Raw genomic sequence first — 24,495 nt, 5'->3', positions numbered from 1 at the left:
TCCCATCAGGAGCTCTGGTGGTGCAATGGTTAAGTACTCAGCTGTTAACCATAAGGCTGGCAGTTTGAACCCACCCAGTGGCCCCACAGAAGAAAGACCTGGCTATCTGCTCCCGTGAAGATTACAGCCTAGGAAATCCTGTGGAGAAGTTCTCCTTTGTCGTATGAGCTCACTATGAGTCAGAAATCAACTCGAAGGCACCCAACAACAACTCTGTCTCTCTCTCATCAGGGGAGTGGATTGGAGGTGCAGGTCAATGGGGAATTAGAAGGGGCATCTATTCAATCTCTTTCCCTGATTCAAGAGGCCCACCGGGAATGCAAATTGGTGTAGCCTTTATGGAGTGCAGTAATTGTGTAAATTGCACATAGTCTTTGACCTAGCAACTTCCCTTCCAGGAATTAATCCTTCCTGAAGGATTGGTGCAAGGATATTCCCCAATGATGTTCATTTCAGTATGGGTTATAATAGCAAAAAGTAAGAAAAAATAATGTCCACCAGACGGATAAAATAAATTGATGAAGTCAAACAATGCCATAGTATTCAGGTGCTGAAAAAGAATGATGTTGTAAATCTAGATATATTTACAAAGAAGTCCATGAGATAGTGCATAACTCAGAATAACTCAAAACACAGTTACGAAGACGACTTCATAGTTACCTCCAGAGAAACAGCGGTGGTTTTGTTTTTGCAGACATCATCCAGAGCGCTGAAGGTGGTGTCCATGAGGGCACAGAAGGACGCCTGTGTACCAGAGAGAAGAACATTGATTGATCTGTGCCACAGGCATGTCATCTCCACATTGGGCCATCCAGCCCACCACGGGGGTTGGGGGTGGAGGGGACTGAGGCAACCAAACCTCAGCCGAGGTCCTGAACTACTGAGATGTCATGTGTCTCTAGAATTCTCAGGGATATAAAAACTCACCATTTGATCAAAACTGGAATAACATTACCTTTCTCTTACGTGAGTTACAATAAATAACTAAACAGCAAAACTATTAAGTGGGATCAATACATGAAGAGACATGTTTAAAAAAAAAAAGAACAAACAGTGGCCCAGGTGCGTGGCTATTCCAAAGCTGATTTATAAGCTCAGATGATGTTTTGCCATCATCAACATACGACTCCAACTTTGTGGCCCAAGATAGCTGCTCCAGCTCCTGCCATCACACCTACATTCCAGCTGGTGGGAAGGTAAGAAGGGGAAGAGGGTTTTATCGCATATTGCCATGGGTTAGGGGAAAGGGGGAATGGGGAGTAACCATTTGATGGTTACAAGGTTTCCATTTAGGGTGATGAACAACTTGAAGGCTTAGGAAATTAAAAAAAAAAAAAAACCCAATGCCACAGAGTTGATTCCAACCCATGGTGACCCCATGTGTTACAGTGTAGAACTGTTCCATAGGGTTTTCTTGGCTGTAATCTTTATGGAAGCGGATCGAGACCTTTCTTCCACGGTGCTGCTGGGTGGGTTTGAACCGCCAACCTTTAGGTTATTAGTCAAGCACACACCATTTGTGCCACCCAGGGACTAGGTTTTAAAGGTAACACTGTAATGACCTAGCAACCCCACTCCTAGGTGTTTACCCTAGAGAAATTAAGACAGGTTCACACAGAAAATCTCTCCATGAATCTTTATAGCAGCTCTGTTCATAATCACCGAAAGCTGTAAACAACCCAGGTGTTCTTCCTGGGGTGAATGGGTAAACCAACTAGTACATCCGTAAAGTGAGGACACTGGTGGTTCAGTGGTAGAATTCTCCCCTGCCATGCAGGAGACCCGGGTTCAATTCCCAGCCAACGCACCTCACGTGCAGCCACCACCTGTCTGTCAGTGGAGGCTCGCGTGTCGCCAGGATGCTCAGCAGGTTTCAGCAGAGCTTCCAGACTAAGACAGACTGGTAAGAAATGCCTGGTGATCGACTTCTGAAAATCAGCCAGTGGAAACCCTACGGATCGCAACAGTGCGATCCGCAACTGATCACGGGGATAGTGCAGGACCAGGCAGCGTTTCGTTTCGTTGTGCAGGGGGTCACTGTGAGTCAGGGCCAACTCGACAGCAGCTAACAACAACCACAACACGTCCTTAAAATGGGATACTACTCAACAATAAAACAGAACGAAGTACTTGGACAATATGAAGGAGCCTTGACAATATTGTGCTAAGTGATGATAAGCTTTTTTGACACCAGTTCCTGCAGATGACCTGTCGCAGATTGAATTGTGTCCCCCAAAAATATATGGCAATTTGGCTAAACCCTGATTTCCAATATGGTGTGGTTGTCCACCATTTTGTGATCTGAAGTGATTATCCTATGTGTTGTAAATCTAACCTCTATGATGTTAATGAGGCAGGACTTAATCTATAGGATTAGGTTGTATCTTGAGTCAATCCCTTTGAGACATAAAAGAGAAGTGAGCCGAGAGGAAAGGGACCTCTTGCCACCAGGAAAGAAGTGCCGGGAACAGAGCATGTCCTTTGGACCCAGTATCCTTGCTCTGAGAAACTCCTAGACCAGGGGGAGATTGATGACAAGGACCTTCCCCCAGAGCCAACAGAGACAGAAAGCCTTCTCCTGGAGCTGACGCCCTGAATTTGGACTTCTAGTCTCCTAGACTGTGAGGGAATAAATTTCTGCTTAAGCCATCCACTTGCAGTATGTTTGTTATAGCAGCACTGGATAATGAAGACATGGCCATAGAATCTTTCTTATTGAAATAACTTCACTGGAGAACCAGGAAGTCCAAATACCTCTCTGCCCAACCTGACTGTGTATCATCCATCCCCTATCACTCCAAAGCAGCACCTTCACTAGCGGTAAGACTTCTTCTAGTACAATAATTCCCAAGTTTTACACAGGCAATGTCCTCCCTTCCCAGCTTTCCTTGCATCGAGGTGTAACTATGTGACTAATATTTGACCAATGTGATGTGAAGAGAAGTGATCCTGAGTCATACTCTTAAAGGATAGGACTGTACCTTACATTTTCCCAGCTGGAATGTAGATGTGAGGGCAGGCACTGAAGCAGCCATCTTGGACCACAAAATGGGAGTCTTGTGTTGATGATGGCAGAGCACTATGGAGCCATCATATCAACTCTTGGCAGCTGATGCTCAGACTGTTACAGAAGAAAGAAATAAACTGCTATCTGGTTTTAGCCAGTTATTTTGGCCTTTACTGGAGCTGCAAAAACAACATCCTAACGAAGTGGCTTCTAGGAAAACCTCAAGAGTTAGGGATTTTTAAAAATACTTACAGATTCAGGCTCCATTGCTGCTGTGCCTTGGCATTGCTGGACCCGTTCATTGTCAGGTATAACATCTTCTTTACACTTGAAGGGAATCCCTAGGAAGAAAACAAATGCAACCAAACTTCAATGACAGCAAAGTACGATTAAAAGGCAAGTCCGATTACCTCACCCCCTGCTTAAAACCCATCCTATAATAGGCAATGGTGAAAATAAACAAACAGCCACACACCACAACATCATTGATCCTGAGGAGCTTGATACCAATTTTGAAAAGTATGCAAGTTTAACAAGATACTGGGTTGCCGTTGGGTGCCATCAAGTTGATTCCAACTCATAGCAACTCTATGTGACAGAGCAGAACTGCCCCATAGCGTTTCCTAGGCTGTAATCTTTACGGAAGCAGATCACTAGGTCTTTTCTCCCTCAGAGCCACTGGGTGGGTTCAAGCCACCAACCTTTCGGTTAACAGCCAAGAGCTTAACCATCGTGCCACCAGGGCTCCTCAGATACTGTGTTGATGTTGTTAGGCGCCATTAGTCTGTTCCAACTCATAGCGACCCTATGCACACAGAACGAAACACTGCCTCTTGATCTATGTGCAGGTTCCTCATGAGCACAATTAAATGTTCTGGAATTCCTATTCTTTGCAATGTTGTCCATAACTTGTTATAATCCACACAGTCAAATACCTTTGCATAGTCAATATAGGGTCTCTATGAGTCAGAATCAACTCCACGGCAATGGGTTTGGTTTTTGGTAGGAATACACACAAGGGCGACAATATTTTTTTAAGTAGAATAAATTAACAGTTACCAGGAGGGAGAGGGAGAGGGAAAGAGGGAGTCGTTGCTTGAGGGGCACTGAGCTTCTGTTAAGGGTGGTGGACAAACTGGAAATGGATAGTGGTGATGGCCACACAGCATGAGGAATGTAATCAATGTCGCTGAACTGTACATGTAAACAATGCTGAAATGGAAAATGTTTTCTTATATACTTACAACAATAAAAAATGTCAAAATAGCAAATGCTTTGTTACATATATATACTTACAACAAAAATAAATGACGGACGTGTGGACGGATGGACGCATGGACGGATGGATGGATGGGCGGATGGATGGACAGAGGGGTGGGCGGATGGGTGGACGGGTGAACGGACGGATAGATGGGTGGATGGGAGGATGGATGGGTGGATAGGCAGATGGGCAGATGAGTGCATGGGCGGGTGGGCAGATGGGTGGATAGGTGGATAAATACATAGATTAATTAATTTATTATTATTTTTTAAATACCAAAACTTTTTTATCCCAAAAAAACAAAAAGGTAGGAGAGAAGGAAACACAAAAGTCCAACTGCTTCCTTCTGGGGGGTAGATGGGAAGATGGAACAGGGAAGAGCATACAGAAGATCCAATAGCATTGACGATACGCTAATTCGCATGCTTGGGATGGCCCTGGGTATATTCATTTTATTATTATACTCCATGGCCTCCATATAAGTTGCATGTAATCTTTTTAATGTGTTCAATTAGCCATGATTTTAAAAACATACTTTCCATGGTTCCCCATTGCTCCTGGGAAAAGTTCTGAAATTCTTCACATGGCATGCAAGGCCCTACAGAATCTGATGGCTGCCTACCTCGTCAGATGCATTTCATGCCACTCCCCCTCTCCCTCACCCTGCTTGAGCCGTAGGAACTTTATTTGCTCCTCATCCATGCCAAGCTCTACAGCTCCCCCTGCCTCAGGGCCTTTGCACATGCCCTAACCTGGAACACTTTGATCTTCCCTTCTTCCTCTGGTAAATTCCTACTTCCCTGAGTTTCAATTTAAATGTCATTTGTTCATAGCATATTAAATGTTAAACATTCTATTGCTGTTGTTGTTGTGTGCTGTTGAGCTGATTTCAACTCATGGCCACTCCATGTGACAGTAGAACTGCCTCCATAGGGTTTTCTAGGCTATAATCTTTACAGGAGCAGATCACCAGGTCTTTATCCTGTGAAGCTGCTGGGTAAGTTCAAACTGTCAGTCTTTTGGTTAGCAGCTGAGTGCTTACCCGTTGTGCCAGCAAACCAAAACCGAAAACCAAACCCGTTGCCATCAAGTCAATTCTGACTCATAGCAACCCTATAGGACGAGTAGAACTGCTCCCATAGGGTTTCCAAGGAGCGCTCGGTAGATTCAAACTGCTGACCTTTAGGTTAGCAGACGTAACTCTTAACCTCTATGCCACCAGGGTTTCTGTTGTGTCACCAGGACTCCTTAAACATCCCATTAGTCACTCTGATGTTTCAATCATGACAATATTGTGGTTATTATTAAACAATTATGTGCGTGTCATATGCCTCCTTCCCTGACTATAAGCTGCATGAAGGCAAGTATCCTGTCTTTCATATCCATGACTGAATCGAATAAATAAATAAACCAAAAAAAAAAAGAACAAACCCATTGACATCGTGTGGATTCTGACTCATGGCCTCACTATGTGTTACAGATTAGAACTGAGCTCCGTATGGTTTTCTTGGCTGTAAACTTTATGAAAGCAGATCTCTAGGTCTTTCTTCCACAGTGCCACTGGGTAGGTTTGAACCTACAACCTTTTGATTAGTAGCTGACTGCAACCACTTGCAACACCCAGGGACCTCAATAAATAAATAAAAGAAAAAAAAAACAAACCCGTTACCATCAAGTCAATTCCAACTCCTAGTTATCCTACAGGCTCCAAAAATAATTTCTTGGATGGGTGAATTAATGAATGAGGAAGACAAGAGAATATCAGGACGTGGTGAAAGTTAGAGGAAGAACCAGAGGTTACGTACAGTGAGGATTTTACAACCAAAGCAGGATAAGGACTCCACTGAAAAGACACACAGGAGATGATTACTTTTGCAGCTGAAATTGCCATCTTTCCAGGAGCCTTCTGGGTTGGGACGAAAGCCCGCCATGCAGCTACAGCTGTAGGATCCCAGGGCATTGGTGCAGACAGAATTGGGGCCACATGGTGATGGATCTTGGAAGCACTCATCAATGTCTGCAAGAAACTCGAGAATATCAAGACACCTAGAGGAATAAGATGATATTTCTTTCCAGGGCTGGCCAGCAAGCCCTCTGCTCACCTATACATTCCACCTCTTGGTCTGTGAAGCTCTGCTCTCCATTTCTGGGTGCAAAGCCAGGCTGGCAGGTGCAAAAGAAGCTCCCAGGAGTGTTGGTGCATGTTGAGTTGAAGCCACACATGTCAGTGCACTCGTCAATATCTGCGATGTAGAGAATAGATGTGAGGCAGGGTTGGTCAACAGTCCAACGAAAGGCATGCTCTAAACATGTAGAAACCAAAGACTACTAACCATAACCAGGGATGGGAAGGAGAAAGAAAGGTGGAATTTTTGCTGGAGGGCATTGAGTTTATGTTAATGGTGGCAGAATATTTTGGAAAAGGATAGCTATAATGGGAGCACAATATGAAAAAGGTAATCAAGGCCACTGAATTGCAAATGTGGAAGTTGCTGTATTGGTGAATGTTTTGGTGTGTATTTTTACCACAACAAAAATCAACACAGTGGCTTGAAATAAAAAATAAATTTTAAGTCATACGTCTTCCTAATATAGAATTGTCACTAGAAAATGGTAACTCAATCAAAGACTTTATCTCCCAGCTCCCTGCATCTAGGTGGAGCACGTGATTAATTTTCACTTGTGGAATGTGAAGGTGTGACAGATGTCACTTATGGGCCAAGGTGGTTAAGAAGTGAATATGCCTTTCCTCTCCTCTCTTTCCCTTCCACCAGCTGCAAGGAGGAACCCAAAAGCCCTGAAGGATAGAGGACCCAAACAATGGAAGGGGATCGGATCCCTAAATCGCCATGTGAAAGAAAGCTGCCCACTGACCAGCAGCACCCACTTTGAATTGTTATGAGAACGAGAAATTTCGATTGTGTTAAGCCAGCGGTTCTCAACTGGGGATGCCTTTGTCCTCCAAGTGGGCATTTGGCCATGTCTGGGGACACTTTTTGTTGTCACAGTTTGGGGGGCTGTTACTGGCATTTAGTGGGTAGAGGCCAAAGATGCTGCTGAACATCCTACAATGCACAGGGCAGCCCCCAGTGAGAAAGAATTATCCAACTCAAAATGTCAACAGTGCTGAAGTTAAGAAACCCTAGTCTAATACAGGATGGTGGCAGGTCACTGTGTCAACACAAGGCTCTCTCTCTCTCTCTCTCGGACTTCTGAATCACAGAGGATATATGGAATAGAATGTTGTCCTGGAAAAAAATAATTAGGAAGGAGGTGAGTACATTTCATGCTTCTATACAACTCACAAAACATGAGGAGCAAACTGGCAGTCTATTGGTGAATCAAGTAGGTAGATGGTATACTTACTGGGCATTACCATGGAGAGTTAGAATGAGAAGTTCTCGTGATAGGAATGTAGATTAATTTGGAGGCTCCAAAGGGCACACAAATAGCCCATGGTTGGAACTTACAGGGAAGTGAGTTTTCACTTGGAATCATGGACAACATCTCTAACCAAGGAAGGGGCTTCTTTTTGAATGAGTAGTGAGCTCCCCACTTCCAGAAACGTTCAAATGCAAACTAAGTAAGGTCTTGTCAGAGGTGCCATAGATAGAGTTTATGATTTGAGTATGGAATTGCATTAGATGCATGGCTTTCCAAACTGTGTGGCAAAGAAGCCTTTCTTCATATGAAGTAAAACTTGAATAGGCAAAACAGAAGAGGTGATGTCATGGATTGAACCATGTCCCCCCAAAAAATGTGTGTATTAATTTGGTTAGGCCATGATTCCCGGTATTGTGTGACTTTCCTGCATGTTGTAAATCCTGCCCCTGGGATATTAATGAAGAAGGATGGGTGGCAGTTGTGTTAGTGAGGCGGGACTCAGTCTACAAGATTGGATTGCGTCTTGATGCAATCTCTTGATATATAAAAGAAAGAAGTGAGCAGAGAGACCGGGGAAGCTCTTACCACCAAGAAAGCAGTGCCAGGAGCAGAGTGCATCCTTTGGACGCGGGGTCCCTGTGCCTGAGAAGCTCCTTGACCAGGGGAGGATTGATGAGAAGGTCACCAGAGAGAGAAAGCCTTCCCCTGGAGCTGACACTCTGAATTTGTACTTTTAGCCTACTTTACTGTGAAGAAATAAATTTCTCTTTGTTAAAGCCGTCCACTTGTGGTATTTCTGTTACAGCAGCACTAGGTAACCAAGACAGGGGATAATTTGGCTGAAAGAGAGAGGGAAGCCTATGATCTTGCCTGCCTGGCCTATCCCTTGTTCCTCTGATGGGGACCCGAATGGGTTCCTAGGAGACTCTAGAGTTGTCTTAGTCTATCTGTAAGCTCGCTTTCCACTTCACCATTCTGCTTCCAACAATGACAGCAGCTAGTGAACCTCAACAAATAAAAAGAAATACATTTTTAATGAAAAGAAGCATGCATTTCCTCTGAGAATTGACCAAGAGAAAATGTGTCCTGCGGTATGGTAGATAGTCTCTTAAGACAGTGCTAGGGATTGTTGTAAATATGTGTTGTAAATCCTAGCCCCTCTACATGTGGATGTAACTTCATTTTCTTTGTTATGTTAATGAGGCCATACCAGTGCAGGGTGTGTCCTAAACCTAATCACTTTTAAGATATAAAAAGAGCAGATTAGACACAAAAGCAAGCAAGGACAAACAGGGGGAGATAGACGCCACATGAAGATCACCAAGGAACCAAGGACAGAAGCTGGAAGAGACAAGGCTCTTTCCCCAAAGCTGACAAAGAGAGAGAGCCTTCTCCTGGAGCCAGTGCCCTGAACTGGGACTTCTAGCCAACTAAACTGTGAGAAAATAAATTTCTGCTCTTTAAAGCCACCCCCTTGTGGTAGTTCCGTTATAGCGGCACCAGGTAACTAAGACAGATGGTTTCCATTAATTCCTCCCCTTCCTGTACACACATGTTGCTCCTACATCAAGAATTGGAGTTCATTTCCCTTTCTTCAAATCTAGGCTGTCCTAGTGACTGTGTCCAATAGAACATGGTAGAAGTAACGTTCTGGGACTTCAGAGTCCAGGCCTTAAGAGGACTGGTAGTTTCTATTTTCTTCCTCTTGGAACATTTCTTCTAGGAAACTAGCTGCCATGCTATGAGGAAGCTCCAGCAGCCATGTGGAAAGGCCCGTGAGAAAAACTGAGGGCCCCAGCTGAGCTCCCAGCCAGAGGCCAACCATGGAAGCAAGGCCACATACGCAAAGCCATTCCAGTGCCCCAGTTGACACCATGTGAAACAGAATACAAATGTGGTCAACCCATAGAATCAGGAGCAGTAACAAACTGTTGTCGTTATAAGCCACTAAGTTTCAAGGTAGTTGGATATCCATTGGGAAGTCCTCAGTATGGTGGGAAGAGTTACCTGTACATTGGAAAACATCCAAATCGAGGTTATATTCTTCATAGAATCCAGGTAAGCAGTAGCAAATGTAAGAGCCCGGCAAGTTGGCGCAGTTGGAACTGGACCCACAAACAGTGGAGTTCCTGGAACATTCATCCACATCTAAGCAGAAAATCAGTCTGAGTCAGAAGAATGCGGGATGCTGAGGTTGCAGCTGTGAACGGCCCCCCCAGTGACTAAAGCCAGTGGGCTGTCCTGGCTCCAGCCTCGCCTTCTTAAACACGCTTTCATTGCTCCAATGAGAGCAACCATTTAGGGGCGTATTCCTGACCCAGGCAAACCCTCTGATGAGGCTCCACACTCCACACTCAGGATAAAATCCAAACCCCTCTCTAGAATGTACAAAGCCCTGAGAGTCAGGTTCCAGCTCAGCTCGCCCACGTCATTTTTTACTGCTAATCCCTTCGTGCTTTATGACCCAGACACATGGATGACATGGACCTCCACGAAGACTCATCCTCTTTCACCTCTGGTCCCAGCCTTGAACTGTCTCATTCCCTTCTTTCCCTGACGAGTCTCAACTCATCTTCAAGGCATCGCTATATTATTAAAAATCACTATTATGAATAGTAATAATAATTATTAAAAATAATAATTTAAATAATATTTAAAATTGTTATCAGTTGTCATCAAGTTGATTCTGACTCGTGGCAATCCCATGTGTTACAGAGTAGAACTGTGCTCCATAAGGTTTGCTCGGCTAATCTTTATGGACGTAAATCATCAGGCCTTTCTTCCTCAGCAGCTCTGGGTTAGTGTGAACCACCAATCTTTAGGTGAGCAATCTAACAAAAACCGTTTGTGACACCCAGGGACTTATATTTAAAATAATATTATGATGATAATAACAAAATCACTGTATTGTTATAGTCCCAGGATGGGGCAAATGGTTAATGCGCTCAGTGGCTAACTGAAAAGTTGGAGGTTCAAGTCCTCCCAGGAGTGCCTTGGAAGAAAGGCCTGGTGATCTACTTCCAAAAAATCAACCATTGAAAACCCTATGGAGTGCAGTTCTACTCAGACACATGTGAGGTCGCCATGAGTCAGAGTCAGCTCAACAGGAGCTGGTGTGAAAGAGCTCAGCACCTTGGCTGGGATCCTGCCTCTGAGCCTTCACACCTGCTTCTTCCTCCTCCAGGAACACCCTTCCCCGGATAACCATGGCTCCCTCCCTCACTTCCTTCAGGCCTTTTCTCAAATATCAACTTCTCAATATGGTCTTTCCTAACTACTTTCTTAAAATTAGAATAGATAGACAGACAAATAGATAATGAATGAATGAATAAAATTTGAGTCCCAACCCCAGCACTTCCTCTCTGCCTTTCCTACTTCATTGTTTTTCATTGCATTTAACTATACCTGACATACAACAGGAAACCCTGGTGGCACAGTGGTTAAGTGCTATGGCTGCTAACCAAAAGCTCAAATCCACCAGGTGCTCCTTGGAAACCTTATGGGGCAGTTCTACTCTGTCCTACAGGGTCGCTATGAGTCGAAATAGACTTAACAGCAATGAGTTTTTGACATACAATATACTCACATAATTTTTCATTATCTGGCTTTCCTACACCAGATGTGTGTGCAAGAAGAGCCATTATTTCTGCTTGCTTAAATCACTGCTGTACCCTTGTTGCTGTTGTTAGTTGTTGTTGAGTCGATTGCGACTCGTGGTGACTCCATGTGTGCAGAGTACGACTGTGCACCATAGGATTTTCAAGGCTGTGACCTTTCAGGAGCAGATGGCCAGGCCCGTCTTCCAAGGCACCTCTGGATGGGTTCAAACCACCAACTTTTAGGGTAGCAGTCAAGCATAAAGGTTTGCCCCACCTACCTAGAACAGTGCCTGGTACATAGGAGGTTCCCAAGAGGTATTTGTTGAATGAATGAATGAATGATCATTGGCCTCAGCTTTGCAGACGACCGCCCTGAACTCAGCTGAGACTCATCCCACCCCTCATTGCTGACTGTGCAACAGACTGAGACCTGAATTCCCAACAGATATCTCCATCTACCTTCACACCTCTCTCCAAAGCCCTGTAAAGTCAGGTTCCCACTACTGGATTCAAAGCCTGACTTGCAGAAACAAGAGTAGCTTCCGAAACTGTTGCTGCAAATCGCATGCTCTGGACAAGCTCTGGGATTGGTACATTCGTCCACATCTGGCAAATGGAAGAGAAAACACAAGGTCAAGGCAATAAGGAAACAGGAAAGGGATTCGCCTCTGCGTGTTGTTAACGTGGGGCAGAAAGTGGTGATGCTCCCCGATATCCAAGCTCCCCCCTTCTTCCTGAGCACAAGATGGAACACATTTCCAGCCTCTCTTGCAGCTAGGTGTGGCTGTAAGAAGAAATTCTGCCCAATGGCATGTAGCAGAATGGTCGTAAATAGATTAAAAATAGCAGCTTCATTCATAATTGCCAAAAATTGGAAGCAACCAAGAATGTCCTTCAGTAGGTGAATGGATAAACAAACTGGTACATCCATGTAATGGAATATCACACAGCCATAGAGAGAAAGGAAGTCCTGACGCATGACAAAACACAGATGAACCTTGAAAATGTTATGCTGAGTGAATAAGTCAGTCACAGAAGGACAAATACCGTACGATCTCACTTATATGAAATAAACAAATACATAGAAACCAAAGCTTACTAGTGGTTACCGGTGGTAGGAGGGAGGAGGAAAGGTTTTTTTTAGGGGGAGGGATTCAGTTTATGTTAATGTTGGTAGAATGTTTGGGAAACGATAGCAATAATGGGGGCACAACATGAAAAACACAATCAATGTCACTGAACTGTAAATGTGGAAGCTGTGTTAGCAAATGTTTTGGTGCACATTTTTTCACATAATAATTTTAAAAAATTAACAACAAGGGTTGACAAGGATGCAGAAATGGTACACACACTTTGGAAAACTGGCCACATTTTATAGAGTTAAACATACACTTACCATGTGACTGAGCACTTTTATTCCTAGGATTTTATCCAAGGGAAATGAAAATACCTGTTCACATATACACACACACACAAAGAAATCAGCAATTTTTGCAATAATTTTTTTTTTAAAGTAATGAGCTATTAAGCCACAAAAAGACATGAAAGAACCTTAAATGTACATTGTTAAGTGAAAAAAAAAAAGGCCGTCTGAAAGAGCTACGTACTGTTTGATTCCAGCTGTAAGGCATTCTGGAAAAGGCAAAATTAGAAAGACAGTGAAAAGACCAATGTTTGCCAGAGGCTCAGGGGAGGGATGAACAGCGGTACACAGGATACTTTTAGGATAGCGAAACCATTCCGTGCGATACTGTCATGGTAGACACATCATGTCATGCACTGAATTATGTCCCCCCAAAACTATGTGTCAACTTGGTTAGGCCATGATTCCCAGTATTGTGTGGTTGTCCTCCATTTTGCGATTATAATTTTATGTTGAGAGGATTAGGGTGGGATTTTAACATCACCCTTCTCACATCACCTCCCTGATCCAAGGTAAAGGGAGTTTCCCTGGGGTGTGGCCTGCACCACCTTCTATCTTACAAGAGATAAAAGGAAAAGGAAGCAAGCAGAGAGTTGGGGACCTCATACCACCAAGAAAGCAGCACCAGGAACAAAGCGCATCCTTTGGACACAAGGTCCCTGTGCCTGAGAAGCTCCTCAACCAGGGGAAGATTGAGGACAAAGACCTTCCTCCAGAGCTGACAGAGAGAGAAAGCCTTCCGCTACAGATGAAGCCGTGAATTTGGACTTTTAGCCTACTAGACTGTGAGAAAATAAGTTTCTCTTTGTTAAAGCCATCCACTTGTGGGACTTCTGTTCTAGCAGCACTAGATGACTAAGACAGACGACATTATGCCTTTGTCAAAACCCACAGGACTGGACAACACAGAGAGTGAACCTTCATGTAAACTATGGACTTCAGTTATTACTTACTGTTGTTGTTAGCTGCCATCAAGTTGATTCCGACTCATGGCAACTTGGTGTGTAAAGAGCAGAACTGTGCTCTATAGGGTTTTCAAGGCTGTCACCTTTCAGAAACAGGTCACCAGGTCTGTCTTCTGAGGCATCTCTGGGTGGGTTTGAACCACCAACCTTTCAGCTAGTAGTCAACTGCTTAGCCATTTGCACCACCCAGGGACAACTGGAACTCAGAATTCAGGGCGCGGACAGCTCTAGGGGAAGCCTCTCTCTCTGTCTGCTCTGGGGGGAATCCTTGTCTCAGCTTCTGCAAAGTTCTTCTCAGTGTTCCTTGGCACCAATCCTTACTCCATTCATGCTCGCTTACTTCTGTACCTAGTCTGCTCCTTTTATATCTCAAAAATGATTGGTTTAAATCACACCCTATACTGATATGGTCTTATTAGCATAACAGAACCCTATTCCCAAATGCAATGACATCCACAGGTATAAGGGTTAGGATTCCAACACAGATTCTGGGGGGACAGAATTCCATCCATAACAGTCTCCTTGTCTCTTCCACATGAACAAGCCCCAGGGTAGCCTAATGAAGAATAAAGTCAAGTGGAAGAGAGACGAATCATCCCAGATAACCCCCAGACATGGGAGACAACCCAGCCAAGATCAGCAAAGCCAACCCACAGTTGACTGACCACACACACGAGAAAGCCACGTGAGACCAGAAGAACTGCCAAGCTGAGCCCAACCTAAACTGCCAACCCATGGAACTTCGAGCTAAGTAAATGTTTGTTGTTTTAGCCACTAACTTTTAGAATGATTTCTTACTCAGAGACAAGTTGTTATGGACTGAATTGTGCCCCCCCCAAAAAATATGTGTTGTAAATTCTAACCCTATACGCGTGGATGTAATCCTATTTGGAAATAGGGTTTTCTTTGCTATGGTATCAGGCCGTATCAATGTAGGTGTGTTTTAACCCCATCACTTTTGAGATATAAAAGGAGCAGATTAGGTACAGAAGCAAGGAAACACAAATGGGAAAAAAAGGATGCCACATGGAGATCTCCAAGGAGTCAAGGAAGAGAAGCTGAAAGAGACAAGAACCTTCCCCCAGAGCCAACAGAGAGAGCCTTTCCCTAGAGACAGCACCCAGAAGTTAGGCTTCTAGCCTCCTGAGCTGTGAGAAAATAAATGTCTGCTCTCTAAAGTCCCTCATCTGTGGTACTTCTGTTACAGCAGCAGTAAGAAGCTGAGACATGAGTTTCAACTTCCCTGACACTGAACCAGGAGGCAGGTGATGAGGGCTTGGTCACTCCATGCTGTGCCTGATGGAGTCCCCTTCCCTACAATGAACATGGAGAACCATCGTGCTGCACAGACGTAGGGAAGATGGAGCCCTGGTCTTTTAGCGAGAACATTCTGGCTGCACCATGTCTATCGTGTGTTGTTGTTATTGCTGTTAGTTGCCATCAAGTCAGACTCCAACTCACGGAGACCCCGTGCACAACAGGACCCAGCCATTGCCGTCCATAGGGTTTTCATTGGCTGAATTTTGGAAGTAAATGGACAGGCCTTTCTTCCTAGTCCATCTTAGTCTGGAAGTTCCACTGAAACCTGTTCAGCATCTTAGCAACATGCAAGCTTCCACTGACAGACGGGTGGTGGCTACGCATGAAGTGCATTGGATGGGAATTGACCCCCGGGCTCCCGCATGGAGGGCGAGAATTCTACCACTGAACGACCACTCCCCCCTGGCTGCAGTGTGGATGATGGATCCAAGGGGACAAGGCTGGAGAGCGGGGAGCTAGTGAGGAGTTCGCTGCAGTACTAAAGGCTGAACCAAGGGTGGGAAAGAGCTGAGGGGTTCAAGAGGTATTTAGCAGGTAGATTCCCCAAGACTTAGGGACTGATTTGATATGGAGGAAGAGGAGGCTCAAGACTATCTCTCGGGTCTGAATTCAAATACCTTCAGGACAAGTTCTGAAATTTGGATCTGAGCTCTCTCCAGGGTTAGGTTCTCAACCTCAGCACTACTGACACTGTGGATGAGATCACGCTTGGTTGTGGGGGGCCATCCTGTGCATCGCAGGGTGTTGAGCTGCATCCCTGGCCTCCACCCACTAGATGCCAGTAGCATCCTTTGTCTAGTTGTGACAATCAAAACGTCTCTGGTTAGCGGCAACGGTTGCACAGCACAATGAAAGTAACCAATATCACTGAATTGTACATGTAAAAATGTTGAAATGGCAAAAGTTTTGTTACATATTTTATTGTTGTTGTTATTGATGTTGTTAGCTGCTGTCGAGTTGGCCCTGACAAGAGGAGGCCCCATGCACAAGGTAATAAAACGCTGCCCAGTCCTGCTCCATCCCCATGATTGGTTGTGGACCCGACCATCGTGATCTGTAGTGTTTTCACAGGCAGATTTTTCCGAAGTCGATTGCCAGGCCTTTCTTCCTAGTCCATCTTAGTCTGGAAGCTCTGCTGAAACCCATTCAACATCATAGCAACATGCAAGTCTCCACTGACAGACAAGTGGTAGCCGTGCATGAGGCGCGTTGTGTGGGGATGGAACCCAGGTCTCCTGCACGGGAGGCGGGAATTCTACCACCGAACCACCCTCACCTGCTCCCATAAAAGCTCCCGTAGCATGTCAAAATTTCCCCTAAAGAAACTGAAATTCTACAGCTGGGTGATTTTTTTTTTTTTCTTATTTTCGAAAAAGGATAGTGAGAATGGTTGCACAATGTGAAGAACGTAATCAACATCACTGAATTGTACACAGAGAAATTGTTGAATTAGTGTATGTTTGCTTGTATATATTTTAACCACAATAAAAAAAAAAAAACTAATACAAAAAGAAAAGAATAAAATCATGTTTGCAGGTAAAACAAAAAGAAGTATTGACATCCACTACCTAGCCAGCTTCCACCTAACTTCCCTTCCAAACACTGGAGGTTTGTGAAGCGGTTTGAACTCACCTCTACAGTCCACCCCTGGGCCCGTGAAGTTGGTTTGTCCGTTGCTGGGCAGGAAGCCCTGTTTGCAAGTGCAGTAGTACCTGTCCCAGGTGTCGGTACAGGTGGCGTGAGCTGGGCACACGGTAACGTCGGCACACTCATTCACATCTGCACAGCATGGAAGAAAGAGTTTGGACAAGGTTAGAGTGGTGCAAACAGTTCAGCTTTAAGCACTCAACTATAAGCTGAAATGTTGCTAAAGGTGCCTTGGAAGAAAGGCATGGCAATCTACTTTAGAAAAATCAGCCACTGAAAACCCATGGAGTATGAAAACCCTGCTCTGCAATACATGGGGTTGTCATGAGTTGGCATCAATTCAATGGCAACAAACAACAACAATAACAGTACACTAGAGAGGAGCTGCAAAGGAACCTGAGAGGGTGGGCACGGCCTTGCTACTCAAAGGCAGTCCATGGGCCAACAGCATCAGCATCACCAGGGAGTCTGATGGACATGTGAATACTCAGGCCAGCTTTGGAGTCCCTGGGTGATACCAACAGTTAGGCACTGGACTACTGACAGAGAGGCTGGTGGTTCGAACCCATCCAGAGGTGCTTGGAAAGAAAGGTCTGGCAATCTATCTCCAAAAGACCATACCCTTGAAAACCCTACAGAGCACAGTTTTACTCTGTAACGTACGGGGTCACCATGAGTCATAGTCGCCCTAACAGCAGCTAACAACAACATGACCACGGTAAGACTGGTTTTTTGTCAGAAAGAGATGGGAGACACAGGAGAGCTTTGAGCAGAGGAGGGACACAGCAGGACCTAGGCTGTAACAGGACCCACTGGCTGGACAATGAGCCAGAGAGGGGCTGAGGCAGGATGGCCAGGGAGCACGTTGTCCAGGGGAGTGATGGCGCTCGATGCCACCTGGGTTTGCTTTCAACTACTAACCTAAAGGTTGGCAGTTCAAACACACCCAGCAGTGCTTTGGAAGAAAGGCCTCGTGATCTGCTTTCATAAAAATTACAGCCTTGAAAACCCTATGGAGCAGTTCCACTCTGCAACACATGGGGTCACCATGAGTCAGAACCAACTCGATGGCAATGTTTTTTGTTTTGTTTTTGTTTTTTGCTTTGGGAGCCGTAGGGAGGATGAGAAGTAGTTGGACTCTGAGTTATTCTGAAGGCAGTGCTCACAGGATTTGCCAGTGGAGTGGGTGTGAGATGTGAAGGAAAGAGAGGAGTCAATGACAATGCAAACATATTTAGGCAAAAGCAATGGGTAAGATGAAAAAGCATGAGAAAACTCTTTAGAAATTCCCTTAAGATGTGAGCAATGATTATCATTGTGATTGTTATCTTTTTTCACTCTGGTTTTTGTCCTTTGGTCTTGAGAGTCAGCCTCTTCCCCCGACCAGTTGCCGTGTTGATTTCCCTTCTCTGCACCCGACCCCAGAGCCTCTCTCTCTTCTCATTTCCAGGTTCCTCTTTTATCTGCGGAGGCATCATTTCTCTTTAAAGACTTCCAGCATTTTACCACTTGTGGTCTCTTGACTCTGTGAGTTTCCCATCACCTTCTCCTCTAATTCAACCCCCTACAATTCAAACCCACCCCAAACCAGAAAAGCAGCTCAGCCTGTGTGACCTGGCCCCTGCCAACCTCTCCAGCCCAGTTCCTACCTGTCCCATCGGCCACATTCACCTTGATGCAGTTCCTCAAGCTCCTTCCAGCCCCAGGGCCTTTGCACCTGCCCTTCCTGCTACTGGGTATGCTCTCTCCACCCCACACCATTGCCTGGGTGACCTTGATTCATCTTTCTGTGTCCACTGAAATGTCACTTCCCAAGGAAGTCTTCCAAAATATTTCTTTTTTAATGCTACAAGGTATAGCTCATGTCTTTAAAAAAATAGAACATTACTTCCAGAACAAAAAAACAGGTTGGAATAAATTTAAAGCTCAACATAAAATAAGTTGGGATAATTTTAATGTTTAACATAAAAATAACTTGGTATAGGTTTAAAGTCTAACATTAAAATAAGTCAGGAAAGCTTAAAGTTCAACGTAAAAATGAGTTGGGATGAGTTTAGGTTCAACATAAAAGTAAGTTGGGATAGGTTTAAAGTTTAGCATAGAGAAAACAATAACTATTTATCAAATGTGAGTATGAGATATAAAATAAGAAAAATGTACAGGTCTAGGGGTATAGGAAGAATGAAGTTACCCGACTTTTTCCTGTATTTTTGTTTACCATGCTTTGTACGTGTTCTCTGTTATTATCCTGATGAAATAAAGCATTTGGATTTTATTATCAAAGGAAAAAAGAAAGACCACTTCCCAGATCCTTGCCTGGGTTTAGACTCACTCACTGCTGCTACCTGATCCCGTGTTGTTGTTTGCTGCCCGCTAGTCAGCCCCACTGCCTGGCGACGCACGATGGGATCAGACCGCTGTGCTCCACAGGGTTTTCACTGGCTGATTTTCAGAAGTCAATCACCAGGCCTTTCTTCCTAGTCCATCAGAGTCTGGAAGCTCCACTGAAACCTGTTTAGCACCATAGCCACGTGCAAACCTCCACTGACAGACGATAGTAGCCGTGCGTGAGGTGCACTGGGCGGGAATGGAACCCTGGTCTCCCGTGTGCAAGGCAAGAATTCCACCACTGAACCAACACTCCCCCAACCTACTGCCATAAATAGCACGCCATAATTTTCCTTAAGAACCCTAAGGAAATTGAAATTCTATAGCTGGGTGACTTTTTTTCTTATTTTCACTCTCTCCCATTAGAATGCAGGCTCCCTGGGGACAGGACCAAGGTAAATCTTAGGTAAAACCCCACCCCAGTGCCTAACGCTCTGCCTGGGGCACATGAGACACCCAACAGATAGTTCTGAAGGAATTAACCAGTCAGTCCTCAACCCAAGCACATGTGTGAACACACACACACACATACATACGCACCTATACACACACTCACATAATCACACACATATTCACGTGCATACACATACACGCATACATACACATCCACAAAATCACACACATACACATATTCACATACACACTCGCATAATCACACACATACATGTACACACACATACACATAGGCACATACACACACAGGTGTTATTGCTGTGTGCCGTGGAGTCGATTCCGACTCCTGGTGACCCCATGTGATAGAGTAGAACTTCCCTGTAGGGTTTTATAGGCTGTAATCTTTACTGGAACAGATGGCCAGGTCTTTCTCCCATGCAATTGCTGGGTGGGTTCAAACCACCGATCTTTTGGTTAGCAGCCGAGCACTTAACCATTGTGCCACCAGGGCTCCTTACACCCACACCCACACACACAGACACACACACACACACACACAATCCTGTGCCCTATTTGGAGCAGGCTGCAACACTGAGGTTGGGTGTAAAGGGAACCCAGGCGCCCAGTACCCAGGACGCCCCAGCATCTGTCCTCCCACCTTGCAACAAACATCCCCATCCACCATTTAGTCCTCATCTTATAGCTGCCTGTTCACTCTTTGCCCAGCATTTGAAAGACCCCTTAGCATGTTGTTGTGAGTTGCTATCTAGTCGACTTCAACTCATGGCGACCCCACGCGTGCACAGTAGAGCTGTGCTTCATAGGGTTTTCAAGGCTGTGACCTTTGGCAAGCAGATGGCCAGGACTTTTTCCTGCAGAGTAGACTGCCATCCTTCCAGTTAGCAGTCACTTACTCATACTCAGAGGCAACCACTGCCAAAGGCTAAGAGTGAATTCTTCAAGGTGGCCTTCTAGTCATAAACTCAAGCAAGCAAATGTATTATTCAATATAAATACATTTACCAAAAAACCAAACCCACTGCTGCCGAGTCCATTCTGACTCACGGTGACCCCATAGGGGCTTCTGAGGCTGTAAATCTCTACGGAAGCAGACTGCCACATCTTTCTCCCATGGAGCCACTGGTGGTTTCGAACCATCGAGCTTTATGGTCAGCAGTGGATCGCTTTAGCCACTGCACCACCACATAATTCTTTTAACATAAATGGGACCGTTCAATATACACTGTCTTCTACTACACTGTGCAATATGTCAGCTACTGGTAGTGCAAATAGGCGCACAATTAGATTAAAGGCATACCAGAGTCACTTGAGAACAGTGAGCTTGGAAACGGTGCTGCTATGGACTGAATGGTGTCCCCCAAAATATGTATTGTAAATCCTAATCCCTATGCCTGTGGGTGGAAGCCCCGGTGGCGTAGTGGTTAAGAGCAATGGCAGCTAACCAAAAGGTCATCAGTTCAAATCTCCCAGGCGCTCCTTGGAAACTACGGGGCAGTTCTACTCTGGCTTATAGGGTCACTATGAGTCAGAATTGACTGGAAAGCAATGGCTACGGGATGCCTGTGGGTGTAATCCCATTTGGGAATAGGGTTTTTCATTATTATGTTAATGAGGCCGTATTAGTGTGGGGTGTGTCTTAAACCAATCACTTTTGAGATATAAAAGCAGCCAATTAGGCAGAGAAACAAGCGAGTGCAGATGGGGAAAGATTGATGTGACATGGAGATCTCCAAAGAGGGCTGAGAAGAACCTTAGAGAAGCTGAGACAAGGGTTTTCTCCTAGAGCAGAGAGAGCCTTCCCCTAGAGCTGGCGCCCTGAATTTGGACTCCTAGCCTCCTAAACTGTGAGAAAATAAATTTCTGTTTGTTAAAGCCTCCCACTTGTGGTATTTCTGTTACAGCAGCACTAAGAAACTGAGACATGGCCCAAGAAACCTCTTCCGGTTGCCCATAGCCTGACCACGGTGGTTGGTTAAACAGGAGTTCCTACCTGAACCCCTGGAAGACACAGAGCTTTCAGAGAATTGCTGGACAAAGCCAGGTGAGACTGGGCATCACCAGGGGTAGGCTAAGAGATAAGCCAGACAAAATACCCTTTCCAGAGCCCAGCTGTTCCCCACCCCACGGCTACAAGATGCTCTGTCCCTAGACCAAACACCCAGCCACAATGATGGGAAGAGCAAGGGAAGAGTGAGAAAATGTGAATGATTAACACTGCATAGAATATAGACTGAATAGCCCAAGAAAGACACTTTAAACCAGGAGACTGGGACACCACTACACCACTACACACTGAACTTGTTGCCATTGAGCAAATTTCAATGCATAGTGACCCTATAAAAAAACAGAGTAAAACTGTCCTATAGGTTTTCCAAGGCTGTAATCTTCAGAAGTAGACTGCCACATCTTTCTTCCAAGGAGCACCTGGCGGGTTCGAGCCACCAACCTTTTGGCCAGCAGTTGAGCGCTTAACCACTGCATCAGCAGGGCTCCTTCGGGACACCACTAGTAACTGACAATGCTTTTCTTCCTCTATCGAGTAGGGGCTTACGTGGAAGAGGGGAATATTTATTGAAGATAAAGAAGCCACCTGGTTTTTCCACATCTGCATTGTAGTTTGGGTGAATTCCATCCCCACTTCCAGTACTCTACCATTTATGCAGCTGTTACCACACATTACATGTTTTGCAAAGTTATGGCGAAGAATATTGAATATTCCATGAACTGCCAAAAGAAAGAGCAAATCTGTCTTGGAAGAAGTACAACCAGAATGCTCCTTAGAAGCAAGGATGGCAAGACTACTTCTCACATACTTTGGACATGTTATCAGGAGGGATCAGTCCCTGGAGAAGGACATCATGCTTGGTAAAATAGAGGGTTGGCGAAACAGAGGAAGACCTTCAACGAGATGGATCGACCCAGTGGCTGTAACAATGGACTCAAGCATAGCAACAATTGTACGGATGGCGCAGGACCACGCAGTGTTTCATTCTGTTGTGCTTAGGGTCGCTATCAGTCGGAATCGACTCGATGGCATCTAACAACACCACTTACCGCATATGCAGTGCTTCACTAAGTTACTTTTTTAAAATTTAAGCCTTGCAACATCCCCGTGACATAGAAACTGCCAATATTTGTATTTCACAGCTGAGCAAAATGAAGATCAGAGACAGTATGTGACTTGTCTCAGGTCACACAGCAAGTCAAGGCACAAGTGAAAGAGCTTGGAATGTGAACCAGGAGACTTGATTTTTAAGCCTTGCTCTGGCACTAACTAGCTCCCAGAAAGTGTCTAGCTGTGGCTTAGCCTCCTGGACAGGAGAGTTCTCTGGGAAAGAAAGTTTCTTCCACTTCATCAGTAATATGGGTTCTTTTCAGCCAACTTACCATCTATTTTTGGTGCCAGTGTGGACTCGGTGGCTACTTCCCAGCTGTACGAATCAGAATACCCTGTGAAGACCAAAAAGCGAAACCCCGTGAACCACCAAAAAGCCCTCTGGACTCAGCCTGCAAAATCACTCTGAGCTTGACCTCATAGCTCCAGGTTTGATGACTGTAAGTAAAAAGCCCAACAGGGGAACCAAAACTAAAGCCAAACCGGTTGCCATCAGGTCAACTCTGACTCATGGAGACACATGTGAATTACATCAACAGGTCTTTCTTTCAAGGCATCTCTGGGAGGACTTGAACTGCCAACCTTTCGGTTAGCAGAGAGCTCGTTAACCATTTGCACCACCCAGGGCCTTCAGTTGAGGGACGGAGGTACATTATTTTACATAATCTTCACAGCAACCATTCCTGCATTCCTGTACTTTTTGGGTTTTTTTTTTATTTCATTTATCTGCATATTTTTATTACAACAATAATTCTGACTGGTTTTCAAAAATATACATTAAAGCATTCATTTTCAGCAGGAGTGATATCTTCCCCAAGGGGACAAAAATTCATCCTTGGGGGAGATGAAAATATCTTACCCTTTTATGTATAAAACACAAATAGATATGCATCTAATACATAAACATATATGTGGTATATCTGTGACATTAAAACCTTACGGAGGGATAGGGCTGTTCGTTTTTAAAAAAAAAATGTCTATAAAGCAGTGCAGCTCCCCTCCCAGAGTTTAGCTCCCCTCCACCATAATCATCATCATTACCACCACCATCATCATCTTCATCATTACCACCATCACTACTACCATCATCATCACCATCATCTTCATCATTACCATCATTCTCACCATCATCATCACCACCACCATCACGACAGTCATTATCTTCATCATTACCACCATCATCACTATCAGTCTCACCATCATCATCACCACCACCATCATCACCATCATTATTTTCTTCATACCATTATCATCACTACCACCATCATCACCATCACCATCATCACCATTGTTCTCTCCACCACCACCATCATCATAATCATCATCATTACCACCATCAACATCATCTTCATCATTACCACCATTGTCACGACCACCATCATCTTCACCACCATCACTACCACCAACACCATCATCATCGCCATCATTGCTGCTACCATCATCATCTTCATTTACCATTATCATTATCATCACCATCACAATTATTCGCCGATTAACTTCGGGAGCAGAATAACAGCTGCTGATGGCTAATACTACTGCTGACACTCCAAAGAAACATCTTTGCATTCCTGCATCTGGGGTCTGCAAGCTTAAAGGCCATCTCCTCACCTGATCCTTCTGATGAAGCCTGCCAGTCATGGATCTTATAGCCCTCACTTTTCCCTGTACCCCATTTCCAGCCCAGACTACCCCAGAAGAGAAGCAGACTGAAGCCCCACATTGTGCTGTGGCTGTGAGGTTTGAAGGGGAACCTTCTCTTCTCCCCTCAGGTTTTTAATACCAGAGGGTATGGGGAGAGAAGGGCGGAGCCAGCATTGCTCAATGCTACCAGAGCATCACTGGCCTTTCTGCTGAGTTGCTCGCACCAGTAAGGACAGTGTGGAAAACCCCTACTGTTCCCTTTCTCCACGGTAGACAGAAGTTGCTCTGGTTGGGTTGTCACTGTGTGCGACTCTTCCTCCCTCTTCTTTCT

The 24,495-nt window shown here is 44.8% G+C and overlaps 1 protein-coding gene across 1 annotated transcript in view; it reads right to left on the bottom strand.

The window, feature by feature from the left end:
- ADGRE1 (adhesion G protein-coupled receptor E1) overlaps positions 1 to 24,279 on the bottom strand; it is a 216,419-nt gene extending 192,140 nt beyond the window's left edge. Inside the window, exons 1-9 of the mRNA XM_049876615.1 lie at positions 24,132 to 24,279; positions 22,796 to 22,858; positions 16,592 to 16,738; positions 11,711 to 11,857; positions 9,660 to 9,800; positions 6,371 to 6,511; positions 6,139 to 6,285; positions 3,260 to 3,348; positions 661 to 744 (exon numbers count right to left, since the gene is read on the bottom strand). Of these exons, the coding sequence (XP_049732572.1) occupies positions 661 to 744; positions 3,260 to 3,348; positions 6,139 to 6,285; positions 6,371 to 6,511; positions 9,660 to 9,800; positions 11,711 to 11,857; positions 16,592 to 16,738; positions 22,796 to 22,858; positions 24,132 to 24,243 (1,071 nt within the window). The 5' untranslated portion in view covers positions 24,244 to 24,279. The remainder of the gene's footprint in view (positions 1 to 660; positions 745 to 3,259; positions 3,349 to 6,138; positions 6,286 to 6,370; positions 6,512 to 9,659; positions 9,801 to 11,710; positions 11,858 to 16,591; positions 16,739 to 22,795; positions 22,859 to 24,131) is intronic.
- Positions 24,280 to 24,495: the final 216 nt, after the last annotated feature.

The sequence above is a fragment of the Elephas maximus genome, chromosome 3 (assembly GCF_024166365.1).
Source record: "Elephas maximus indicus isolate mEleMax1 chromosome 3, mEleMax1 primary haplotype, whole genome shotgun sequence".
Classification (NCBI taxonomy): domain Eukaryota; kingdom Metazoa; phylum Chordata; class Mammalia; order Proboscidea; family Elephantidae; genus Elephas; species Elephas maximus.
Note: the sequence above shows the minus strand (reverse complement) of the source record. Positions and strands in the feature narration are given on the sequence as shown.